Source organism: Periplaneta americana, chromosome 5, assembly GCF_040183065.1.
Source record: "Periplaneta americana isolate PAMFEO1 chromosome 5, P.americana_PAMFEO1_priV1, whole genome shotgun sequence".
NCBI classification, from domain to species: Eukaryota; Metazoa; Arthropoda; class Insecta; order Blattodea; family Blattidae; genus Periplaneta; species Periplaneta americana.
In genome coordinates this window covers 67203888-67227001 of record NC_091121.1, presented here as the reverse complement: position 1 = coordinate 67227001, position 23114 = coordinate 67203888, and the positions used below count along the sequence as shown (strand labels likewise).

Here is a 23114-nt window from a genome sequence, read left to right as displayed (position 1 = left end):
TGACTTAAATTGTGGTTTTCTGTTAACGAACAGTGACGTGTATTATGCAAATCAAGCTTTCAGGTATAACTCCCTGTAAAGTTGATTTGAGTAATTTCGAGGGAACAATTGTTCCGGGGCCGAGTATCGAACCTGGGACCTTTGGTTAAACGTAGAGCGTTGGTACGTTTAACCAAAGGTCCCAGGTTCGATACCCGGCCCCGGAACAATTGTTCCCTCGAAATTATTCTCGAAATGTTGTTCTTCAGCTAAGATGCATGACTCATATTGTTTTAAAATGTTGGTAACAACACGGCGAAGCTCTTGTTCTGCGATGTTGACTTTTTCTGATAACTTACGACTGGAATGGCTTCTAGATAGGCCCTTAGCTTGTCCAATTTGTCTTCAGTAAGAACATATCTGCGTTTAGTTTTCTTCCTATTCAGCAGTGATCCCGTTGCACGAAATAATTTATAAATCATAGATCTTTCAGGTACAGGGGAATTTGGAAATGTCTTTGACAGCTCGAATTTTCACGTAGCAAAAGTAAAGTATGTTATTACTCAGGAATGTGAACTTGACTGTAGCTGCTGAATACTTTAAACAGGCTCAGACAAGCATCTTAGTAGCTAGGTTATTACTCACGCCGAAAACATTACTGATAATATGCGTATGGAAATTAAATATACTAATTATTTAAATAAAATAACTATTAGTAATTGCTTAATTTACTGTGCTTTGTAATTAATACCTTAACTTCTCACTTCCTAAACACAAGAGCAGTGATCAGTAACTGATTATGTATGCATATTTTAATGAGTAGTATCGCTACTGCGTGACTTAATGTAAGCATTCACATCACTAACCTACTTCCCCTTACCGCTTTAACTCAGGCTCTTCATCTCGTAACAAACAAATGCGACCAAGCATTCAGCCCTATCGGCGAAATACTAAATTAAGTATCTTCCGTCATTCTTGACAATTGCTGAGCGCATGTAACACCAGACCTACCAACTTACGAGAGATGAAGTAGGGAGATTATAACAATTGTTTATGTTTCTTCCCTTTTCTACAAATACCCACTTAAACGCTGTGAAACAACGATGTATTTAATTACATTTAGACCAGCTATTTAAAAGACATTGTATCAACTGCGCAGTTATCTAACGTCAATGAAATTAGAAACAATGAAAGTTTAGTTTAGCGAGTTGTTTTCCAGGATTTCTCATAGAATTTACCTCACATGCGCCTTACAATAAAATTAGAAAAAAAAACGAGAAAAGAAAAGCAAGGTAATCAGAGCGAAAAGTATTCGAACCCTTGTCCGAAAGTAGCCACGGAACACGAGTCCTGCTCATTATTATTATTATTATTATTATTATTATTATTATTATTATTATTATTATTATTATTGTTATTATTGTTATTGTTGTCATTATTATTATTATTATTATTATTTTGTTTTGTTTTAATAGTATATAGTATTCGATTTAGTGCGAGATATTTATTTATTTATTTATTTATTTATTTATTTATTTATTTATTTATTTATTTATTTATTTATTTATTTATTTATTTTTATTTTTCATTTTTATGCATGTATTTATTTATGTATGTATTTTTGTATCTATCTGTCTGTTTGTCTGTCTGTCTGTTATGGTAGAGTTAAAGCCATGAGGCCTTCTCTTCCACACTGCCAGACGTGAAATACACAATGAAACAATGACAAAAATAGTAAGCATTTTGTACCATGTGAGATACGCAAAATCATCCATTGCTTCGGAATTTCTTATCGGCGCCTTCATCAGAGAAAGCAGGTAAAGGAGGAACTGTATCTGTTAGAACCACTAGCAAGAGCTATCCTCATAGACTGGACCATAATGAACTGATATGCAGCTTCGAAACAATAGAATTTAGTACATCGACGACATAGTGAAAGAAACCAAACTTTTCTTCTTTTCTTTTCTTTTCTTTTCTTTTCTTTTCTTTTGTGGGCATCTCCACTCTTCAGCGGTTGCCCTGAATTCCCTTCCGCCATCCTTCTCGATCCCGCCAATCCTCCCCCTGCACATGTCGGTCCTTCATCATTTGCATGACACCAGTACCAAACTTTTCACCACACATTATGTTTAGGTTGACAATATAATTCAAATGTTCTCTCTTCAAAAAAAAAAGTAAAGGTTTTAGTTTAAGAATTCTTAAGAAAATTTAGACAGATAATCTTTAATAATTGTTTGTTTTTCCAATATTTATAGTCATCTTAACTGTAGAACACTTCTCTGGGGATACCATGCCTCTGCAATGAGGCTATTTTATTTTGTAAAAGAGAAGTATTAGAATAATCTTTGAAGTACGCTCGACCTCTCCTTCAGGCATATTGACTACACCGTCAGTGTGTCTCCTTCGTTTATAAAAATATTAATAATTATACTGTTTGTTTCTCGTAATAGATTGAACATGCAGTGTTCAGAAAATATTTATACACATTTGATATTTAATCAAATCTTCTTATTAACGCGAAGCAGACTAAAAATTGTAATATGTTGAAGAAGAAAGAATAGAAGATCAGTAGAATAAGAACCCAGAAATTTACTTTTAAAAAATGTTCAAAATGACTTCTTTCTGCCTCTAAGCATTTCTGACGCCATCACAAACATCTACTAATAGGTTTGGAGAGATGTAAGCACATTCTCTTTCAATTTCTTGTTGCACTATAGCTAACTTTGCTGGCTTTTGGAGTACATAAGTTTGGTGGGACCTTTCTTCTTTGCTAAGAATGTTGCCGGCGCTGTCTACCTAAACCTTCTTCTGGAAGAAATCGTTCCCCACATTCATATGCTGTATGCTCATGAAGCAGATGATTTTTCAACAGGATTGGACTCCTCCTCATTATCATGAATATGCCAGAGCTTATCTCAGTAAAACTTTTCCTGACAGATGGATCGGAAGAAAGACAGTGTTAAGTTTCTTTCTTGATTTCCTGATCTAACCCCAATAGAGAAGTAATTTATGATATCAACTGACAAAGTAAGTTTGCAGTTTAATGACCGAATATACGTCACAAAATGCTTCGTCTTTTAATTGTCAATAACCCACTGCTATTTATAACAAGACGGACAGAAAATAGTGGTTCCCTTGCCTGAAAACAACAGTTATGTCAAGAAAAACACAATAGTTGATAACCAGGATAATGTGACTGTAAATCCAAGTGAGTTTATATAAACAGGTTACATCTAGATTTCGAGAAATAAAAATCACAGTACATGTTGAAGTTGAAAATTATCTCGTAAGTTAAAAAAATACATTACGTAGATTATAATATGTAACGTTAACAAGATTGTACTCTGTACAGTTTGTATGTCTTCATTTCTGCGAGTGGCCAGAAGGCGTAGCATAATTAATTATATAAATTTATTTTAATTAATGACATGCCACTATGGAATGACAGAGACGTCTGTAATAAATGTGAAAAACATATGAGTAGAAGGTACAGGGAAATAATTCTCAATATTCTTCTCAAAAGTCTATACAAAAGGCTGCGAGAGCTTCTTGTTCCAGTGAAATGTTTTGAACGCGTTGCACTGGACAACTGCTGTCCTTTAATAGAAAAATATGTTTTCGGTTCATTTCTAAGCGTCGATGACAATCTATAGAAACATAGAAAGACACGTGTGATAATACTGAGACTGTTGCTTACTAAAGAATGAAATTCAAGTCTAATATTCGACAATTTCTTATTTATATTTGTTTCTGTTTTGTTGTAGTTCTTGACACGTTATATCTAATTTTATGTCTTGAATGAATGTGTGTATTTTACAGAAAAATGCCTAATTTATTTGATTATTACTAATATTTTAACATGTACAGTCGCCAATACTTTCATGTAAATACGAGAAAAATACATGTAAAAAGACTTCACACGCACATGTTATGAAGGATCGTAGAGAGTAGACACATAGGCTTATATTTTCGTAAGTGTTTAGTTTACTGTAATATATCTTAATTAAACTGAAGTCGAAAAGTGCTAACGGATCGTCGAAATAATGTGTAGTAATCATTCAGAATACAGAAGCTTTCGTTTGAAGCCCAGTTTGTTTCAGGTTCATAAGGGAAAATAACACCTAGATGCATGAATAATTTCGATGGAATAATTGTTTCGGGGCCTTTGGCTAAACGTACCAACGCTCTAGTATTGTTAGAGCCTATATAAATGATCATCATCATCATGATCATGGATTAAGCCTTATAAGGCTCGTTCCGGTCTCATTTTTTAACATTTTTGAGCCCATCTTGTTTTCGGCCTACCAACATTTCTTCTACCTATTAGGTTTTAGTTCATCATCAGTTTTGGTATGCGGTCTGCTTCCATTCTTTGTATATGTTGTTTCCAACCGTTTCTATATTGTTTTATTCGGTCTATTAATTTAAAAATGCTTAGTTCCTCCCTTATATCTTCACTTCTTTTCCTATCCAATAAGGTGTAACCTGCTACAGATCTTAGAAATTTCATCTCTGCTGCTTCTGTTCTTCTTTCTTCTTTTTTAGTCAGGATCCAAAATTCAGACCCATAAAGCAACATTGGCACTGCCATTACCTTATAAAATTTAATTTTTGTTTCTTTTCTAGTACCTTTTAGGGATCTATTAATGACACCGCATACATTGCTGAATTTATTAATCTTGTTTTGAATATCTTCATTCTTCATATAAGAAATGTTGCACCCAAGATAATTGAAACAATTTATCAGTTCAATAATTTTTCCTTCCAAGACAATTTTGGCTCTTAATGTATCTGCTCCTCTAAATGCTAAAACTTTTGTTTTGTTAATTGAAATATTTAAGCTAAAACTTTTACTTATATTATTTAATTGGAATAGAGCTCTCTGTGCCCCGTTTTCAGAACTGGATATTAAAACTTGGTCGTCCGCAAAGAGCAATGTATCTACGAATATATATATATATATATATATATATATATATATATATATTTTAATTTTAAAATGTTCATTTAAATCCATCTGCCAATCCATTACGATTTTGTCAATATAAATATTAAAAAGTGACGGTGAAAGTGGACACCCTTGTCTTACTCCTTTATTTATTGTTGCTGCTATATTCTTTCTTTCCATTGATGTCGTTCCAATTACAATTTTATTTTGAACGTATAAACATTTAATTGCTGATATTAAATGTTGTGGAATACCTTTCAGTTTCATTATGATCCATACTTTGTTTCTGCAAACATTGTCAAATGATTTTTCATAATTCACAAAAATCATATATGTTGGTAGATTATGTTCTCTATATTTCTCTATTATTTTATTTATGGAGAATATACAATCGGCACAAGATCTTCCTTTCCTAAATCCATTTTGACTTTCTGAAAGCATATATAAATGATCTCGTAGTTAATACAGCGTTGTTAAATAACTAAGTAAAAAATATATGAGGAGGTCCATTCCAAACCGTATCAAGTCCTCCCGTGAACAAAATTGAGTATTAAATGATTTAGTATAGTTCTGAATATGCGCTGTCATGCTGTGAAGCCTGTTTGGGTCTAATGTATTACAGCTCCTTCAAAAGAATGCAAACCGTATTATGTCCACATCTTCGTCCGCGTCAAACCGTATTTTGACCAAAACCAATTAATATTAAAGATTGTACTTTTGTTTGTTACTTTAAAAAACATGACTGGTGTTTTTTTTTGTCTTTCCAGAAGATAAACTGAAAATTTTTAGGTAAACACGATATTCAGAAGTAAGCTTAATGGTAACAGTAATGTACAAATTTAGCATTAATGAACATTATCTTCTGATTCAATATTGCGTAGGAGTAAATCAAGAAGTGTTACCTGTTACTTACACAATAACTTTGCTTAAATTTTTACAAATATTGAGGAAGAAATTGTGTTCCTTTCTTTATGTTCACGTCAAACCGTATTATGTCCATGATATTTTCTGAATTCTAGACAATTTTATTATTCTAATTTATCTCTCTTAGTTGTCACATAAACAGTTTCTCTTCTCTCCTGAAAAAATTACATCAGTGGACTTAATATAGTTTGGAACGGAGCTCCTCATATATTACTTTGGTATGACTGTAAAAATAACCGAATTCCTTGTGAATTTGCGAAGGAAAATATACCTGTTAATCTATAGTTGCGCATAATTAATCTGAGAGAATGTTTCTAAAAGCAATTTTATTGGTTAATAAATAAAATGTGTAGTTTGTAACTGTATACAGTTTATAGGACAACGTTTATTTTAATTATCGATAAAATTAAAATTCTAATATGGAATTGTACTCATATTTGACGACTGGACATAAAGAAAGGCCGTAAGTGCCAATATATTTGAAAACTAGTGTTTCCAAAATGACTGGTTCTATGCAGTAAGCAAAGAGGATAAATTCCATTTTAATTTTATTTAGAACCTAGCTTCTCCCATAGATGTGCAAAATGCATGATATTACCCAGTCTAGTATATACAGTCACGAAGCTTGAGTTGTGAGGGAGCTAGGAACAATAGACTGCCGGTACTGTTTCGCATTGTCTGTAATGAGGCTATAGTAGCGATCCTAGTGATTAGCAACTATCTATGGATGCATATTTACTACATATTGAGCTTACTGACTGTATACACTAGACTGTGGTATTACTTTACTAGCTGCACGAGAAAGCTCTGTTTTCAAGTATTTTTCTCTTTGGCATTTACAGCCTCTTTTTTGTCCAATCTTAATTTGTGGAATAGGCTACGAATATTTACAAGTATATTAAAATTGGTTCCTGAGTCGTGAAACGCCTTAGACGCTGTAGGCGTCTCTCTCTTCCTCCCTTTTCCTTTTTTATAAATTGTATTCCCAGTTACGTATCAATATTGGCAAAACAAACGAGCATCGACAGGAATAATTGCATAAGTTCAAACACCGGTTGGTTATCGCTTTGCTAATATTGGATTATAAATCAATATGCTCCACTGAAATATAACTCTATCATGCATCTGATTATGATAAATGTGTACTAGCAGTTGCTATTGATTTGCTTCGTAATCGGTTGTGAGCCAAGCACACAATATGCTGTAATTAGTTTCTATTGTTCTTCATTCCAGATGGGGGTCAGATCTCGTTTTATCCTGTACTTTAAAGGCCTTCTTGGTTGTTATGGTAATAAATTCTCATGATTTGTTCAACAACTTTAATTTAAAAGAAAATGGGTGTCAAGAAAATGACACATGCGATCACATTAAACGTTGTAGTTTCCGCGTCAATTCAATTCCTTTATCATGTTGCGAATTGTTATACTTACAAATGGTTTTTAGAGAATCCGAAGGTTCATTGCCTCCCTGACATAGGGGAGAGTTAGGTAGTATCGGACATCGGGTAATATTACACAGTGCGTTTTTTTTCATCTACCACCAGATGGTAATACCTGAATAACATGGTTACGTTTCTGTATGCGACATCACAGAAACGTAACCATGTCATTCAGGTACTATAATCTGGTGGTAGATGAAAAAAACTCACTGTTCGATATTACCCGTTGTCCGATACTACCCAACTCTCCCCTAAGTCCGCCATCGAACCCTTTCCTGAGCAAGATTAACCCAGTCTCTACCGTCATACCCCACCTCCCTCAAATTCATTTTAATATTATCCTATCATCAACGTCTCGGCCTCCCCAAAGGTTTTTTTTACAATGGCCACCCAACTAACACTCCATATGCATTTCTGGATTCTCCCATACGTGATACATGCCCTGCCCATCTCAAACGTCTATTATATTGCTCTCTGTAATATGTTTTCTTAAACTAATATTCAAAACACTTAAATGAAATTATTTAATATTAATACAAATAAGATTAGTTTCTAGTTCCGGAATTCCACACGCAAGTCATTCCTTCATAATCTCAATTGTAAGAAATTTGTTTTCATTTATTATTGCGCAGTACCGAAATGTCACAGATATAAATAAAAAATTTGTATGTATAATGTAATTATTTCTGATATTAATTTTCTTTTACACAAAAAGACGCTTAAAAGTGATGTGAATGTTAAAATTATACTTTTTTTTAATCAGAATAAATATGAGAAATGCCTGTTATTATTATTCGGTTTGGAAGTTTTTGTCATCCGCTCTGCTCTAAAAAAACCTGAAAGTTAAAATTTGTAAAACAGTTATATTACCGGTTGTTCTGTATGGTTGTGAAACTTGAACCCTCATTTTGAAATAGAAACAGAGATTAAGGGTGTTTGAGAATAAGGTGCTTAGGAAAATATTTGGGACTAAGAGGAATGAAGTTACAGGAGAATGGAGAAAACTACATAACGCAGAACTGCACACATTGTATTCTTCACCTGACATAATTAGGAACATTAAATCCTGACGTTTGAGATGGGCAGATCATATAGCACGTATGGGCGAATTCAAAACTGCATGTACTTGGGATGGCGGAGGAAAAAAAAGATTTGGGGAGGCCGAGACGTAGATGAGAGGATAATATTAAAATGAATTTGAGGGAGGTGGGATATGATGATAGAGACTGGATTACTCTTGCTCTTGACAGGTTTATGTGAGGGCGTCAATGAACTTCAGAGTCTCTAAAAACCATAAGTATATAAGTAATGACTCTTTTTTTAAATTCTGATAGACAATACACATTTCCTCGCACCGAGTATGGGCACCCGTTCCGGGATCTGTGCTGAAACAAACAAACTTTCCAAATCCCTATATTTGCTGAGCCACAGCTGAATGCTAATGCTATTAATAGTTAGCCTATGAACCAATGTAACTTGTTTTATTACTCCCAATGACGTCACCTCCCCTCGCTATAAGCATGAGGGCGCCGAAGTTTCGTATAAAATTAGCCGTGCCACACTGACTCTCTCAGTAAAATCTCGACATTGAGAGCAACTACAGATCTGTTCGACCACTCGTTTGATTTGTATTCGCGAGTTTTGCTATATTAAAATGATAACAAACATGTATGATACACTTTAAGTGACCTTCGGCAACAGCGCATCGCCGGCATACCTACGAATACAGAAGAACTCGCTCTCAGTAACAGCATTCCGTCCTCTTAGTCATATCAATAAGCTTGTCAGGTTGTCAGACTTCCTAGAGGCAGGCATTAATAATACGTGTCAATGTTTTAATTTAAATTGCAAGAAAACTGTCCATTTTATTTTAAAACTGCAAAGGAATTAATCATTCGTTAGTTTCTATAATGATAAAAGTGAAAATAGTACGAATATTATACTTCTCGAGTAAAACAGTGTTAACATTTAAGGAAAAGTATTTTTTCTGAGAAAATTGTTCATTTTGGACTAAAACAGTATTAGAATTTTTTGTTGTACCGTGTTTAAAGAATAGGCTGTTAAAATCTGCACATTCACATTTCTTCCTTTCTATATAAATAACGCCATCCTTTAACAGTCAGCGTCGTCAGACAGAGACTAAACGGAGCGGAGCGCTCCACTAGACTCGTTGCGTGCTCCGGTGTTTTCACAGACACAAGCAAGTTCACGCTCCGACTCTAGCTCCACAACCGGTTTTGGAGCTTACAACTCTGACACTACTGCGAGTTTAACTGCTGGATAAATTCAGCTGTAACTACTTGAATATTTAATAACAGTTTCTGAAATATAACTAACATAATTATATGGCAGTAAACCTTTGCTTTCTATTTGTGTAAATTTCAGTTTTTGACCATACATAAGCAATTCACTGTTATGAGAGATGTAACTAATTCATTTTCAATAAAATAACAGTCCACACCTGTGGAGTAACGGTTAGCGCGTCTGGCTGCGAAAGCCACGAAATCAGGTGGCCTGAATTCGATTCCCGGTCGGGGCAAGTTACCTGGTTGAGGTTTTTCCGGGGTTTTCCCTCAACCCAATGTGAGCAAATGCTGGGTAACTTTCGGTGCTGGATCCCGGATTCATTTCACCGGCATTATCACCTTCATCCCATTCAGACGCTAAATAACCTAAGATGTTGATAAAGCGTCGTAAAATAATCTATTAAAATAAAAATTAAAAGAAAAGATATTTTAGTGACATTAAAAAAACTTGTTTTGTCTCAATAATTTTTCGTGTGGCATCATAATTTCAATTTTGTTCTAAGTTTGATTTTTCAAAATAAATTTTCTTCAGAAGTCTTTCATCAAATGGCAGGGCCCTTAAGTTTCTGTTATTTACCCCGTCTCTACCTGCGGGCTCATAGATGTCAATAATGCCGAGAAATGCAGACAACGTAGTTCGTCAGATACTATCCAGAATGCACAGCAGAAAAATTTACTTTACACTCTTAATGAATGTTGATGTTGCAGAAATTGTTTAATTCGATATTCTTGTATTACTTTTAACTATGTTCGTATAATTGGACAACGTATCTTCTGATAAAAAATCCTACATGTTTCATTCTTTATTATTTTACTCGTACAAATTATTAAATTTCATTTTCTCATCGTTGTAACTTACAGTGTTCATTTTAACTTTAATATTTCAGGTTAAAATAGCCGCAAGCCTAATTGAAATACATATCCCACAAACTCCAAACTGTACCAAACATTAATTTCTTCATTGAAAAAAAATCCTGAAGTTTGTTTAAGCGCTGGAAATATGAGGAGGTTACGTGTTCATACACTTTTAGGTATATATTTTTGTATATTTTAATAAGAACGGGGAAGAAAATAGTTAACGAATTGTTTGCATTGCTCTCTCTTATAGAGATAAAAAAAATTCGTAATTATTCCGACTATTAGTTTAGTTAACGACAAACAAACATTCTGGAAAAGACATTTCAAAACTGGTTTAGACTTTTTATTTCATTGAGAATATTGTTAGAATGTTATGTAATAGATAACCTTAACAGAAATGAATATAGAGACACTGTCAATTTTATGTCCTTGAAGTAAAATAGGCTCATGAATACGTATTTCAGAAAGACGTTTAAACACGCAACGAATGCAGAAATCAAGATTACTAGTAGTTTGGTTGATGGCACAATTCCGAAGTTGCCTAGTTGTTTTACAAAAGATATCTGATTTTGTCATTTACACTAAGTGAATAACTAACTTCAACATATATTGTTAAGTTTAATACAAATTTGAAAGTTTGATATAAGTTAAACGTTTTATGTGATTTACACAGTATTTCAAGATATGTTTCACTTTATAAGATACTTTGACCATAGGCCTACTTAGAATTAGGACAAGGAAAACACAGATTATGAAACTTGTTTCATGTAAGCTCCAACTCAACTGAAAATGAATACAGTCTAATGAGAATAAAATTCGTTTTTATGAATTCTGACTTCACAGGCAACAAATTAAATTATCCAAATTTATAGGTCAATTATTAAAGCAATAAAATGAATTATTTGAACTATTTTCTTTCCATTAGCATGTTAAGGACTGTATACCTATAGCACTAAAAACAAACCAATTTTTCTAAAATTACAAAAAAGAAATAGTGGGTGATAGAAAAATTCTGACTTCATTTTTGAAATCAGCAGATCAAATTATATAAGAAACAGCAGAAATTTTACATTTAACAAAATCCCTGTTGACCAGTGTAATTATTGTTTTTCTTACAAATTTATGGCATTTCTTTTTATTTCACTACTGTATTAAACATATATTTAACTAGGATAACCAAGACAGAAAATGTAGCAAATATAAAGCAAATAAAAAAAGACATAATAAATGAAAATTAAAAAAAAATAGCGTATAGAAGAATCTCGCAAAAGAAAAAGTAATGTTTAAGAAAGCGCTTATGCATTCCGACGGCCAGTCGTGTACCGCACATTGGAATGCCCATGATCGCCGGAACAATAATAGTGGGGCAGGGAACACAGAAAGGCTAATCCTCTTACCTTCGTCTCGCTGGGAGATTTGCTGCTGGCCTGGTATGCGGGCTTGCATTCCACGATTATGCAGGAGCTGGTTGTTATCATTAGGACGATAACCTATAGAGAGAGATGACAATAGCATCAGTTTCAAAACAACGTAAAAAAAGGAAAATAATATATTGTAATCGTCTTCAGCAAACACTGACTACTGCTAATCTTGTCGACTTGGTATATAAAACCCGAGTCGTATGGAAGAGAGGATAAATCCGCCCAGAGTCAAACTCCCCACATTATGCAACAGCAGAAGTGCACTTGTAACAGCTATTTAATTTGAATTCGTAATTTATGTTAAATAAAGGGAACGTGCGGAAAACTTTTGTTTTAAAAGTATAATACTTCATTATATAGAGAATACTAATCAAACCACTTTCAGAATACACATTTCATGAGGCTTTGACCAAAGACTGAATCTCTAGAGCTTTATGTTTTCTTGACCTTACATTTGGAAAACAGATGGTTTCATTACCTTGACGTGACACTTTACAAAGCTATTATTATTATTATTATTATTATTATTATTATTATTATTATTATTATTATTATTATTTATTAGTAACAAATATAAATGACACTCGGGAGGAAATTAAACAGAGAATAAATATGGGAAATGCGTGTTATTATTCGGTTGAGAAGCTTTTGTCATCTAGTCTGCTGTCTAAAAATCTGGAAGTTAGAATTTATAAAACAGTTATATTACCGGTTGTTCTGTATGGCTGTGAAACTTGGACTCTCACTTTGAGAGAGGAACAGAGATTAAGGGTGTTTGAGAATAAGGTTCTTAGGAAAATATTTGGGGCTAAGAGGGATGAGGTTACAGGAGAATGGAGAAAGTTATACAACGCAGAGCTGCACGCATTGTATTCTTCACCTGACATAATTAGGAACATTAAATCCAGACGTTTGAGATGGGCAGGGCATGTAGCACGTATGGGTGAATCCAGAAATGCATATAGAATGTTAGTTGGGAGGCCGGAGGGAAAAAGATCTTTGGGGAGGCCGAGACGTAGATGGGAAGATAATATTGAAATGGATTTGAGGGAGGTGGGATATGATGGTAGAGACTGGATTAATATTGCTCAGGATAGGGACCAATGGCGGGCTTATGTGAGGGCGGCAATGAACCTCCGGGTTCCTTAAAAGCCCGTAAGTAAGTATTATTATTTATTAACAACAACTCGAAGTTTCTTCATGAATATTGAGGACAAGAGTGGCCCTTAGCACACCTCACTCCATATAATTAGAAATGCTCAACAGAGTGCGAAGAATTCTACTAGTTTCCAGTCTATAAAGAAAATTCCATAAGCGTCAAGATAATTTTAGGTGCAGTAGTGGCAAAAAAACCGGACCGACCCTTATAGCTGATTTCAGACGCTTGTTCACTCCACAGCTTCGGTGCATATACCTTGGATCCGAAACCACCTGTGTAGTTGAACAACAGCCACGCAGCTGGTTACTATTTTCGTCCGGTTTTTTTTGCAACTACTGACAAAATATTCAGACGCGGCGCAACCCAACATTTTGTCAGTAGTGGCAAAAAAAAAACCGGACGAAAACAGTAACCAGCTGCGTGGCTGTTGTTCAACTGCACAGGTGGTTTCGGGTCCAAGGAATATGCACCGACGCTCTGGAGTGAACAAGGCTCTGAAATCAGCTACAAGGCCCACTTCGATTTTTTTGCCACTACTGTACATTTTCATTGTTTTTAATAAATTAAATCACTCAGAATTTAAACAATATTATACATGAACTACTCTATGAATCAATTTTATATCCATTCTTATTTCTATCTTATAGTAATAATTTAAATCTCAGCCGTAATATTATTTGCAGATTATATAAGTATCATTATTTCAGTAAATAATATGATCACTTCATAAACACTTCTAACACAGTGTTAAAGTTAATGAATTGTTGGTTTAATGCAAATAAACTAATATTTAATGTTAGTAAAGCAGTGTAATTAAGTTAGTACACACAATAGCCCTCAGTTTCCCTACGACATTAGATTAAATGGAACTGATCTCAAAGAATTTACAAGCACAAAGCTTTTATGAATACCCGAGAAGGTCTAAAATATTGATTGATGATAAAATAGTAGAACAGGTACAACAGCTTAATTATTTAGGCTGCAAAGTTACATTTAATTACGAAGAAGACCTGAAAAACAAAGTTAATAAATTCCAAAATATATGTGGAACTATCAAGAGAACCTTAAAAAATAAAACACAGAAAGAAACAATGCTAAAATTCTGCAAAACTATGGCAGTACCAGTTTTGACTTATGGCTCGGAGAACTGGGTAATGAATAGAAAGGATAGAAGAACTATAGAAACTGCATAAATTAAGTTTTTTAGAATTGTGGCTGGACTCTCTCTCACAGACCATATGAGAAGTAAAGAAATACGAGATCAGCTGAATATATATAATTTAAATGACAAGATCATGAATAATAAAAAAATGGCATGACCATATACTAAGAATGATGAATAATAGACCGGCAAAACAAGTAATGCGATATAAACCCCTACGATCTAGAGACACAGGAAGACCTCGCCGGCGCACAGTGGTCTTAAAATCCATATTTAGGAGGACAAATGCAGAAAAATGACATGTAAAAAAATGAAATTAAACCCTTAAATTATTTTTCCTATATAACTGAGTAACACTCAATTGATAATCTTAATCAGCGGAGGTGGCTGCATAGCGAGATAAGAAGCCGGTAACATGCCACATTTCGCCACCCAGCATTCTTATTCAGCAAGCTCCGCCAGGCTGCCGTTTTCCTTGTGCTGTAACTCTGTTGTAAATGGTCGATTCCATTCATATTTGGTATCAACATTTCAAGTAGTTATTTGGGTATGTAACACTGTTTGTTTTTGTTACATTTAATGTTATTATAGTATGTAAAATTAGCATGAATGAATACGGGACAAAATGTAAATTTAACCATTGAGTGCAGACTTTGCTAAGCTAGAGAAAAAAAAAACCCCTCTTTGGTTCGTCCAAAAATGATTTTTTTTCACTTCCTTCACTATTTACCTCTATTTTAAATCTAGTCTTAAGGTGCGCAGATTTGCGGAAGTAATAATTTATGAGCACTATTCTTTCGAGGTGCAGTAGTGCAATTTTGCTCGGTTGCAGTTATTTCAATATCTGTGAACCGAATCTGCTTCCGCAGTATAATTAAGGGAATTCAGATGACAGCTTGTTAATTATGTACCAAATAAGCTTCCCGAGTGTCCAAAAGGTGCAATAGTACCTAAAATGTAACATTTTTCTCCCCATAAGATTTTGTCTAAATGCATCCCCCTGTAAGGGGCACTTCTGTTCATGTCAACGTAAACAGAGTTTGTACACGAAACAAATGTACTAAGTGTAACTACTGTATAAAATTTCATAAAAATCTGTTAGATAGGACAAAAGTTACTAATTTTGTCTTATTGCTCCCCCCTATAAGGGGTGGTTACAGTTAGACCAACGTAATGAGAGCTTGTATACAAAACATACATGCTATCTGTAACTACTTTGTAAAATTTCATAAAAATTTGTTAAATAGGAGGAAAGTTACTAATTTTGTCTAATTGTGCCCCCTAAAAGGGGTAGTTCTCCTTATACCAACGTAATCAGAACTTGTATACAAAACATATATATTCCTTGTAACTGTTTTGTAAAATTTCGTACAAATCTATCAAATACGAGAAAAGTTACTAATTTTGTTTAATTGCGCCCCCCTATAAGGGGTAGTTCCCCTTATACCAACGTAACGAGAGCTTGTATACAAAACATACATGCTACCTGTAACTACTTTGTAAAATTTCATAAAAATCTGTTAAATAGGAGAAAAGTTACTAATTTTGTCTAATTGCGCCTCCTGTATGGGGTAGTTCCCCTTATACGAGCGTAATCAGAGCTTATATACAAAACATATATGCTACTTGTAACTGCTCTGTAAAATTTCATAAAAATTTGTTAAATAGGAGAAAAGTTACTAATTTTGTCTAATTGCGCCCCCACTATAAGGGGTGGTTCCCCTTATACCAACGTAACGAGAGCTTGTATACAAAACATGTATGCTACCTGTAACTGCTGTGTAAAATTTCATAAAAATCTGTTAAATAGGAGAAAAGTTACTAATTTTGTCTAATTGCGCCCCCTGTATGGGGTAGTTCCCCTTATACGAACGTAATTAGAGCTTGTATACAAAAATATATGCTACTTGTAACTGCTTTGTAAAATTTCATAAAACATCTCTCAGATAGAAGAAAAGTTTCTAATTTTGTCTAAATGCGCCCCCCTATAAGGAGTAGTTCCCCTTATACCAACGTAACGAGAGCTTGCATACAAAACATATATGCTACCTGTAACTACTGTGTAAAATTTCATAAAAATCTGTTAGGTAGCTGAAAAGTTATTAATATGTCCCGCTAAATTTGCATTCTAGACCACTGTGCGGCGATGGGAGGATGACTTCTGAGGCGAAACAGGTCAACTTGGCCTATCTTGATGCAGATGATGATGATGATGATGATGATGATTATGAAAGCTTTTTTGATCGCAGTTGGATAATTACTTGAACTTAAAACACACATAAAACATATTAGTCCTAAATTTGGCTCTGCCTGTTATAAATTAAGCTTCTCATGTTCTATTGACAGTATACACACTCCTAGATCTATTATGCATACTTTCAATCTATAATAAAATGTAGACTAATATTCTGGGCTAACTTATTTGAAGCTGAATAAGTTTTGTTTTTCAAAAGAAATTCCTAAGAATAATGAAACATTTATAAAATGACATTCTGTAAAATAATTTTCCAAACTTAGGAAATCTTGACCTTATCTTGACAGCACTTTCCCCTTGATGATGTTTGTCTAGAGAAAAATTAAATGTTACCGTAGTAGCCATAACCACAGTGCTTCTTTACAAAACAAATGAAACATTAACATAAAAAATATGCTGTTTCAGATGATATTAAAAACTGTTGCGTGACAATTAAAAATATTTTGGAAGACATCATACTCGTACAACAATATTCTAAAAAATATTTTCTTTTCAAAAAAATATTCCTTTCCAAATACAAGGTTTGATATGTCTGAGCTTTTCGTCCAAAATCCCCTTATTCAGTTTTAATTGCATTAAGCATGACATTTTAAAAAACCCTGTGTGTAAATGATATGGTGATATGTGATAGCACATAAACCTGAAATTATTTAAAATATTCTCTCCATTATTCAAACCGTATACCAAAATTTTAAAGTCTCAAATACTAAGATTAAAATAATTGGATTCCCGGACTTTTGTCACAGTTAAAAAATATCACGGATTTCTTCTCACAAACTTTTTGTCACAGGGATATTATATCACATCTGAATTAATGTCATAAGGAGAAGAATGTCACATGGCTGCTTTGACGTCATGGCAGAATTTATGTCCTATGTGAAGCATTGTTATATGGCGTATATCACTTTATTGAAATTTGTAAAGAAATAGGTAAATCTATTAGATATTTTACAAAATATTATGAAAATAGCCTATATCACTTTATTGAAATTTGGAAAGAAACAGGTAAATCTGTTGCGAGTATTAGATATTTTACAAAATATTAAATAATATATCACTTTATTTAAATTTGTAAATAAACAGGTAAATCTATTGCGAATATTAGATATACTATAAAATATTCCTGAGGCAGTTCAAAATGTACCTTCAAAATTGTGCCCAAGTGTTCGCAGGTATTGTAAGGTCCTGTTTTCATCGCGATATTCCTGATGTCTTGCAACAACCCTTTTGACCCGCTTGTCGAGATCCGAGTACTTTTACTTTTTCTTTTCCTTTTGTGATGAGTGTCCGCTTTCCAGTGTTTCAATATTGCTCACCATTTTTCATAGGCCTACGTTTGAAGTACATGTACCCCTTATAAATTAATTTCTTACCTCCTTTCGCTGTAGATATGAATCTTGTTTCATCTACCATTTCGAAATTTAACTGGCCGAATTTTTAGTTTAGTTAATTTGAATTTTGCTTATGTTACCAAAAGCCATTTCGATTGTTGTTACCATAGAATCCATGTGGCAATTTTTAGTGTGACGTATTGTACCTGTGACAATATTAATATTGTGACGAAAAGTCCGCAATACGTTCTGGTTGTAACAAAAAGTCCGGACACGAGATAATTTGCCTTCTGAAGAAATATGGCCGCAAGATCAAAAATTATAATGATCAATCCTTAGAGAAAGTCTCAAATTTTAAATGCCTATGTTGTGAAATTAATACTCATTTAGTAAAATTGAAGATATAAACTAGGAATTTTCAAAATTTCTGATGGTGTGGTGCACTATCTATAAACCACTAAGAAGTCCACAAAAGCATATAAAGTAAAATGACACATATGCTTTGTTCTGCTGTTGAAAGTATTGAAATCACCATGTGTTGAGGATGTGATAAGTTTTAAAAAATTTAAAAATTAACAACCAAAAGTGTAAATATGTTTTTTCTCAAAACGTAATTGGAAAAATATGAAAAGCATGTGTCATATTTTACATACAAATAAGTACTCGGAATTAGTTAAATATAAATTTAAAGAAAAATTACCGGTATCTAAACTTTGAAAATTGGGACATAGTTCAGTATTAAAAAATTACAAAAATTATAAGTAAACTAATTGGAATATCAAAGTTAAAGTTTGTGTATTGAATTTCCATATTATAAGGAATGTATAGTAAAAGTTTCAAAATAATTAGTGTAAAAAAGTAGAAGTTAGAAATTTCACACATCCATAGCCTTAACAGGAAATTGTAAAAGCCAGTACTATTATTAACATAATGACCTGTTCTTAGTTATATACTGTACTTTAACCTTAATATACTTTTGTGAAATAGTGGTTGTGATCTAAAAAAAGAAAAAGAAATGTATATAGATAGAATGGATAATTCAAAACTACTAAAAGCCCTATATCGTAACTTTGACATCAGGAAAAGGAGCATAAAACGACCTAAAAAGAGATGCAAAAGTTTGCTGTGATGGCGGAATAGGCAGTCTTAAGATTACAGGACGAAAATATTACGTCTTAACCATATAAATTTGAATAGAAACGTATATAATATAGAAGAAACATTGAATGAGCTGTGCATCTGAGAACATGCAATATAAAAGCCGCCTTTAATCTGAAACACATGTTACTGTCTTGTTAAATTAAGAGGTTCTACTGAACAAACACACGAACTTAGGGTCCTATGAATTGTATAGAAATTACGTATAAAGGAACAAAAAAAGTTTGTGAAATATTTTGAAGTCTAAATAAATATTTTACTTAATACAAAGCGAATAAGAAAAACGTTTAATATTAGCGCGAGTAAACATACATTTACAAATGGAAACTATGATGCGAGGCGTAACTGGCAGGGCAGATTATTGTTTATATGCTCTCTTGATGCAAGGAAGATTGCATGTTCAGTTTCCTGAATATTCTAGTGGAAATGCTGTGTGCCAAATCTCTTTTCCATGTCGGTGGAAGCTGAAATAATAGCCCCTGGCGTTCGGAACGTGAACGCATTACATAGCGGCCGCCTGCTAAAGAACGCCAGCTATTGTTTGTGGATCACATGAAGGTATTAGAATAACAAAGCAACAGCCCAATATTATATGGAACCAAATTTTCAAATAAAACAATAAATATCACGTTCGTTTAATAAAACAATAACAATACGTAAAGATGATTAATGCTGGGAAGCAGACCGGCGGTAAGCACGTAAGGCTCTTGTTTACATTGAGTATAAACAAACTTTGTTTTACATTTACAAACAACGTGTTCATTAACGCTTGTTTCAGATAACAATAAAAGCTTATATCTTGTTTTTTAGAGGTGGACAAGTACTATCACTCGCTGATAAACAGTATTTATTCAGTTGTTTAATTAATAAGAATGTAAAACTCAGAAGTTACGAAGCGCTACCTGTTATGAAGTTAAGAGGTTGGGTACAGCTTAGAGAATCATGTTGGAAACGAGTTGACCTCTTTTGAGGCTATGATTATTGAAAATCACAGTAAAGGGCTCCCCTGAAATGGATCTATTAAGAAATATTTTGTGAAAAACATGAGGATAGAGAAAAAATGAACATTGTACAATATAGTTTCTAAACCAGCTTTGAAATATGTAAGCAAAACATGGACTTCAAGAAGTCAAGATAAAGTACTTCTAGAAGCAGCAGAAATGCATGAATGTGATCGATTCTTGGTTGTGAAGACGACAAGGAATAGAATTAGAAATAAGATGTTCGAACATAGACGAAAAAGTTAAATTTAGTGTATATTATATGACTTGTCTCATCTTGATTATACATCTTAATTACACAACTTTTAACACTATACTCGTATCAGTTAGGAATATAATATTCCTAGGAGCTCTTTGGCAAGAGGAAACAGAATGCAACCGTATGTGACTACTAGAGATGAACAACGCTCGAGTAAGCAAGACTAACAGCGCCCGCAAAGCCGAAAACCCGCACGACAATGTTGTACACGTCGCGTCGTTGACGTAAAGACTGCTTGTGAGTGTTTCGAGACGTCGAGATTGATCACTCCCGAATTCCCGAACGTCAAGCAGCCTTGAATCGCCACAGTTGTTTATACCTCACTAAACTTTTATCTACTTTGGCAACTGTTATATATGTATAAACAATCAATTAGCCTATTTGAAACATCATCTCTACCTATCAGTGTATAATAATCCGTTCCCAAGTCTTTATTTAATTACTAGGTTCTTATTAAAAGGCTAGGAATTTTATTTTCATATGTTTGAGATCAAGTGTGCAATCTCAAGTAAAAAGATATTAACGTTATGTTTTATGTTCTTAGAAATGCAAATTTATTTGAGAATTGTTTTTTTTTTTTTTTTTTTCCTATTTATGTAACCATAGGTAATATCGTATAATAGAACCAGAACATTTTGATAATTAAGATACTGTTCTGTTTTGTCTTTTTGTCTCATTTAAACATTTATAATGTTATTTATTTCAATGATGTATGTTATTCAAACTTATGAATCTTCCCACGCCAATCAAATTCTATTTCGAGAATGATGACCGAAACTCGAAGCGCACGAGAATGACGAGACGAGACTCGAAAGACAAATGCAACGAACACAATGAGCGAGAGCGGCAGTTAGTTTTGTTCATCTCTAGTGACGACTTATTACACAGCATACCGTTGTTTGTTATTACACAGCATTGTATCAAGAGAACGCTTAAGCAGACGACAGTATATGGGAGTACTGCTGCAGTAGTATTACCACAGTCTAGTATATACAGTCACGAAGCTCAATACGTAGTAAATATGCATCCATAGATAGTTGCTAACCACTAGGATCGCTAATATCGCCTCATTACAGACAATGCGAAATAGTATCGGCACCATCTATTGTTCCTAGCAACCTCACAACTCAAGCTTCGTGACTCTGTATACTATACTGTGGTATTACTGTACCAGTTAGGAAAGTTAGTTTCATATGTGATGAACAGGAGCATGTTACCATCACTTAAGAGCAGCTTATCTTATACGTACTGTGAGCTCTTGGCCAAGAAACAAAACATGCTTCTACTAAACACATACGAAATTAACTTACATGATTGGTAAAATAATACTACTGCAGTAGTACTATTACGAACTCTAACGTACTATCGTCTGCTTAAGCGTCCAACACAAACAAAGGTATACTGCAGTCTTGCGATGGAGACTAATAATTGCGAGCGAGAGCTATTTAATGCCCGCTGCGCGCGCGCTTAGCTCTTTTACCTGTAAACATTGCTAAAGGATGTACAGATCTTAGAACACAGCGCATCATGACGGAACGGAAGCGCTTACAGCTTTCAAGGAAGAGTGGAAGATACAATATTTATGCTTCGAATATGGTGATGAAGTCCAGTGTTTGTTGTATAAAAAAAATATCATTTGCAAAAAAAACAACATAAAACGGCATTATGAGACGCAACATGCAAAAAATATAGGCATTATTCAGGAGAAGAGAGAAATAAATTCATTTCGGAATTGACATCGAAGGTTAATTAATTTACATTTGGGTCAGTAGATAGTATCTAGATTCCTTTTATTTCTTTATTTTAGATGTATTGTTGATATTTTATTTGTTGCTTGTTTCTGGATATTTACTTTTATTAGACTACGTGTTTCTTTAATTTAGAAATTATATTTTATCTTTGATTGCACTTTAACTTATACTATTACTAAGCTCAAAATGCTAATTCACTTTTATTCCAATAACTATTTTCAGGATTTTGAGCAAATATGAACTAAACATTTTGAAAACTTTGATGCAAGGAGCTTTTTTAGTAACGTCAATATAAAATCCATAATTTCAAAACTATTAGATCTAATTGCACCAAAATTTGTACAGATGATATTATTATAGATCTGTTTATATAGTTTAAATTTCACAAATTTTGGCCGAAATTGTGGAAGTTTTAAAAGTCATTCATATCCCCTTAAATGATTGACCCCAAAAATTACGATGGCTCTCAATATCTTAATTTAATCAATTTGTTTTTTTCGTGTTACGTGCATCTCACAAATCACTCTAAGAAAACTCATTACATAATCACGACTGGAGAGTAAGGACTACATTTTCATAATCACAAAATCAATATACTCTATTTCAATCAATATTGCCATTATTATTTTTTCAACAAATACTCAAAAGTACTTAGAGATCACACACGTGGAGCAGGTAAACCCTTTTAGTTTCTCCTAACCAATGAAGTGAAGTATTTACATAATAAATAATTGCTTTTAACAAGAAAATGGTTTACATACAATTAACTATTCCTATTTCTCTTTTTGTTCCTAAAAAAACCCATTGCGATTTGTTTATATATGTACATGTATATTAAATAACCTAGTAATTAGCCCTATTACGTAGCCAGAAATTTAGTAATGCAAGTTATTGTAATAATTTCTGCCTTTATTCGCTGCATGTGCATGTACATCCCTGTTGTCTACGTTAAGACGCTACGTATTGGATGCGCTATGCGCTCGTGATTAAGGTCGAGCTCTTCTACCATGATTGGGAGCTAATATCGTCTCATCCCTGGTATACTGTGTAATACGAAGTGACATACGATTGCATTCTGTTTCCTCTTGCCAAAGAGTTCACAGTGGAAGATATGCTGCTCTCACAGTAAACATTTGCTCATTCTCAGAAGATAATTTTAGGACCC

The 23114-nt window shown here is 33.6% G+C and overlaps 1 protein-coding gene across 1 annotated transcript in view; it reads right to left on the bottom strand.

Moving 5' to 3' along the window:
• The window catches only part of LOC138700421 (uncharacterized), a 928427-nt gene that overhangs the window by 844607 nt on the left and 60706 nt on the right, over nt 1-23114 (bottom strand). Inside the window, exon 3 of the mRNA XM_069827038.1 lies at nt 11851-11943. Coding sequence (XP_069683139.1) covers nt 11851-11943 — 93 coding nt within the window. The remainder of the gene's footprint in view (nt 1-11850; nt 11944-23114) is intronic.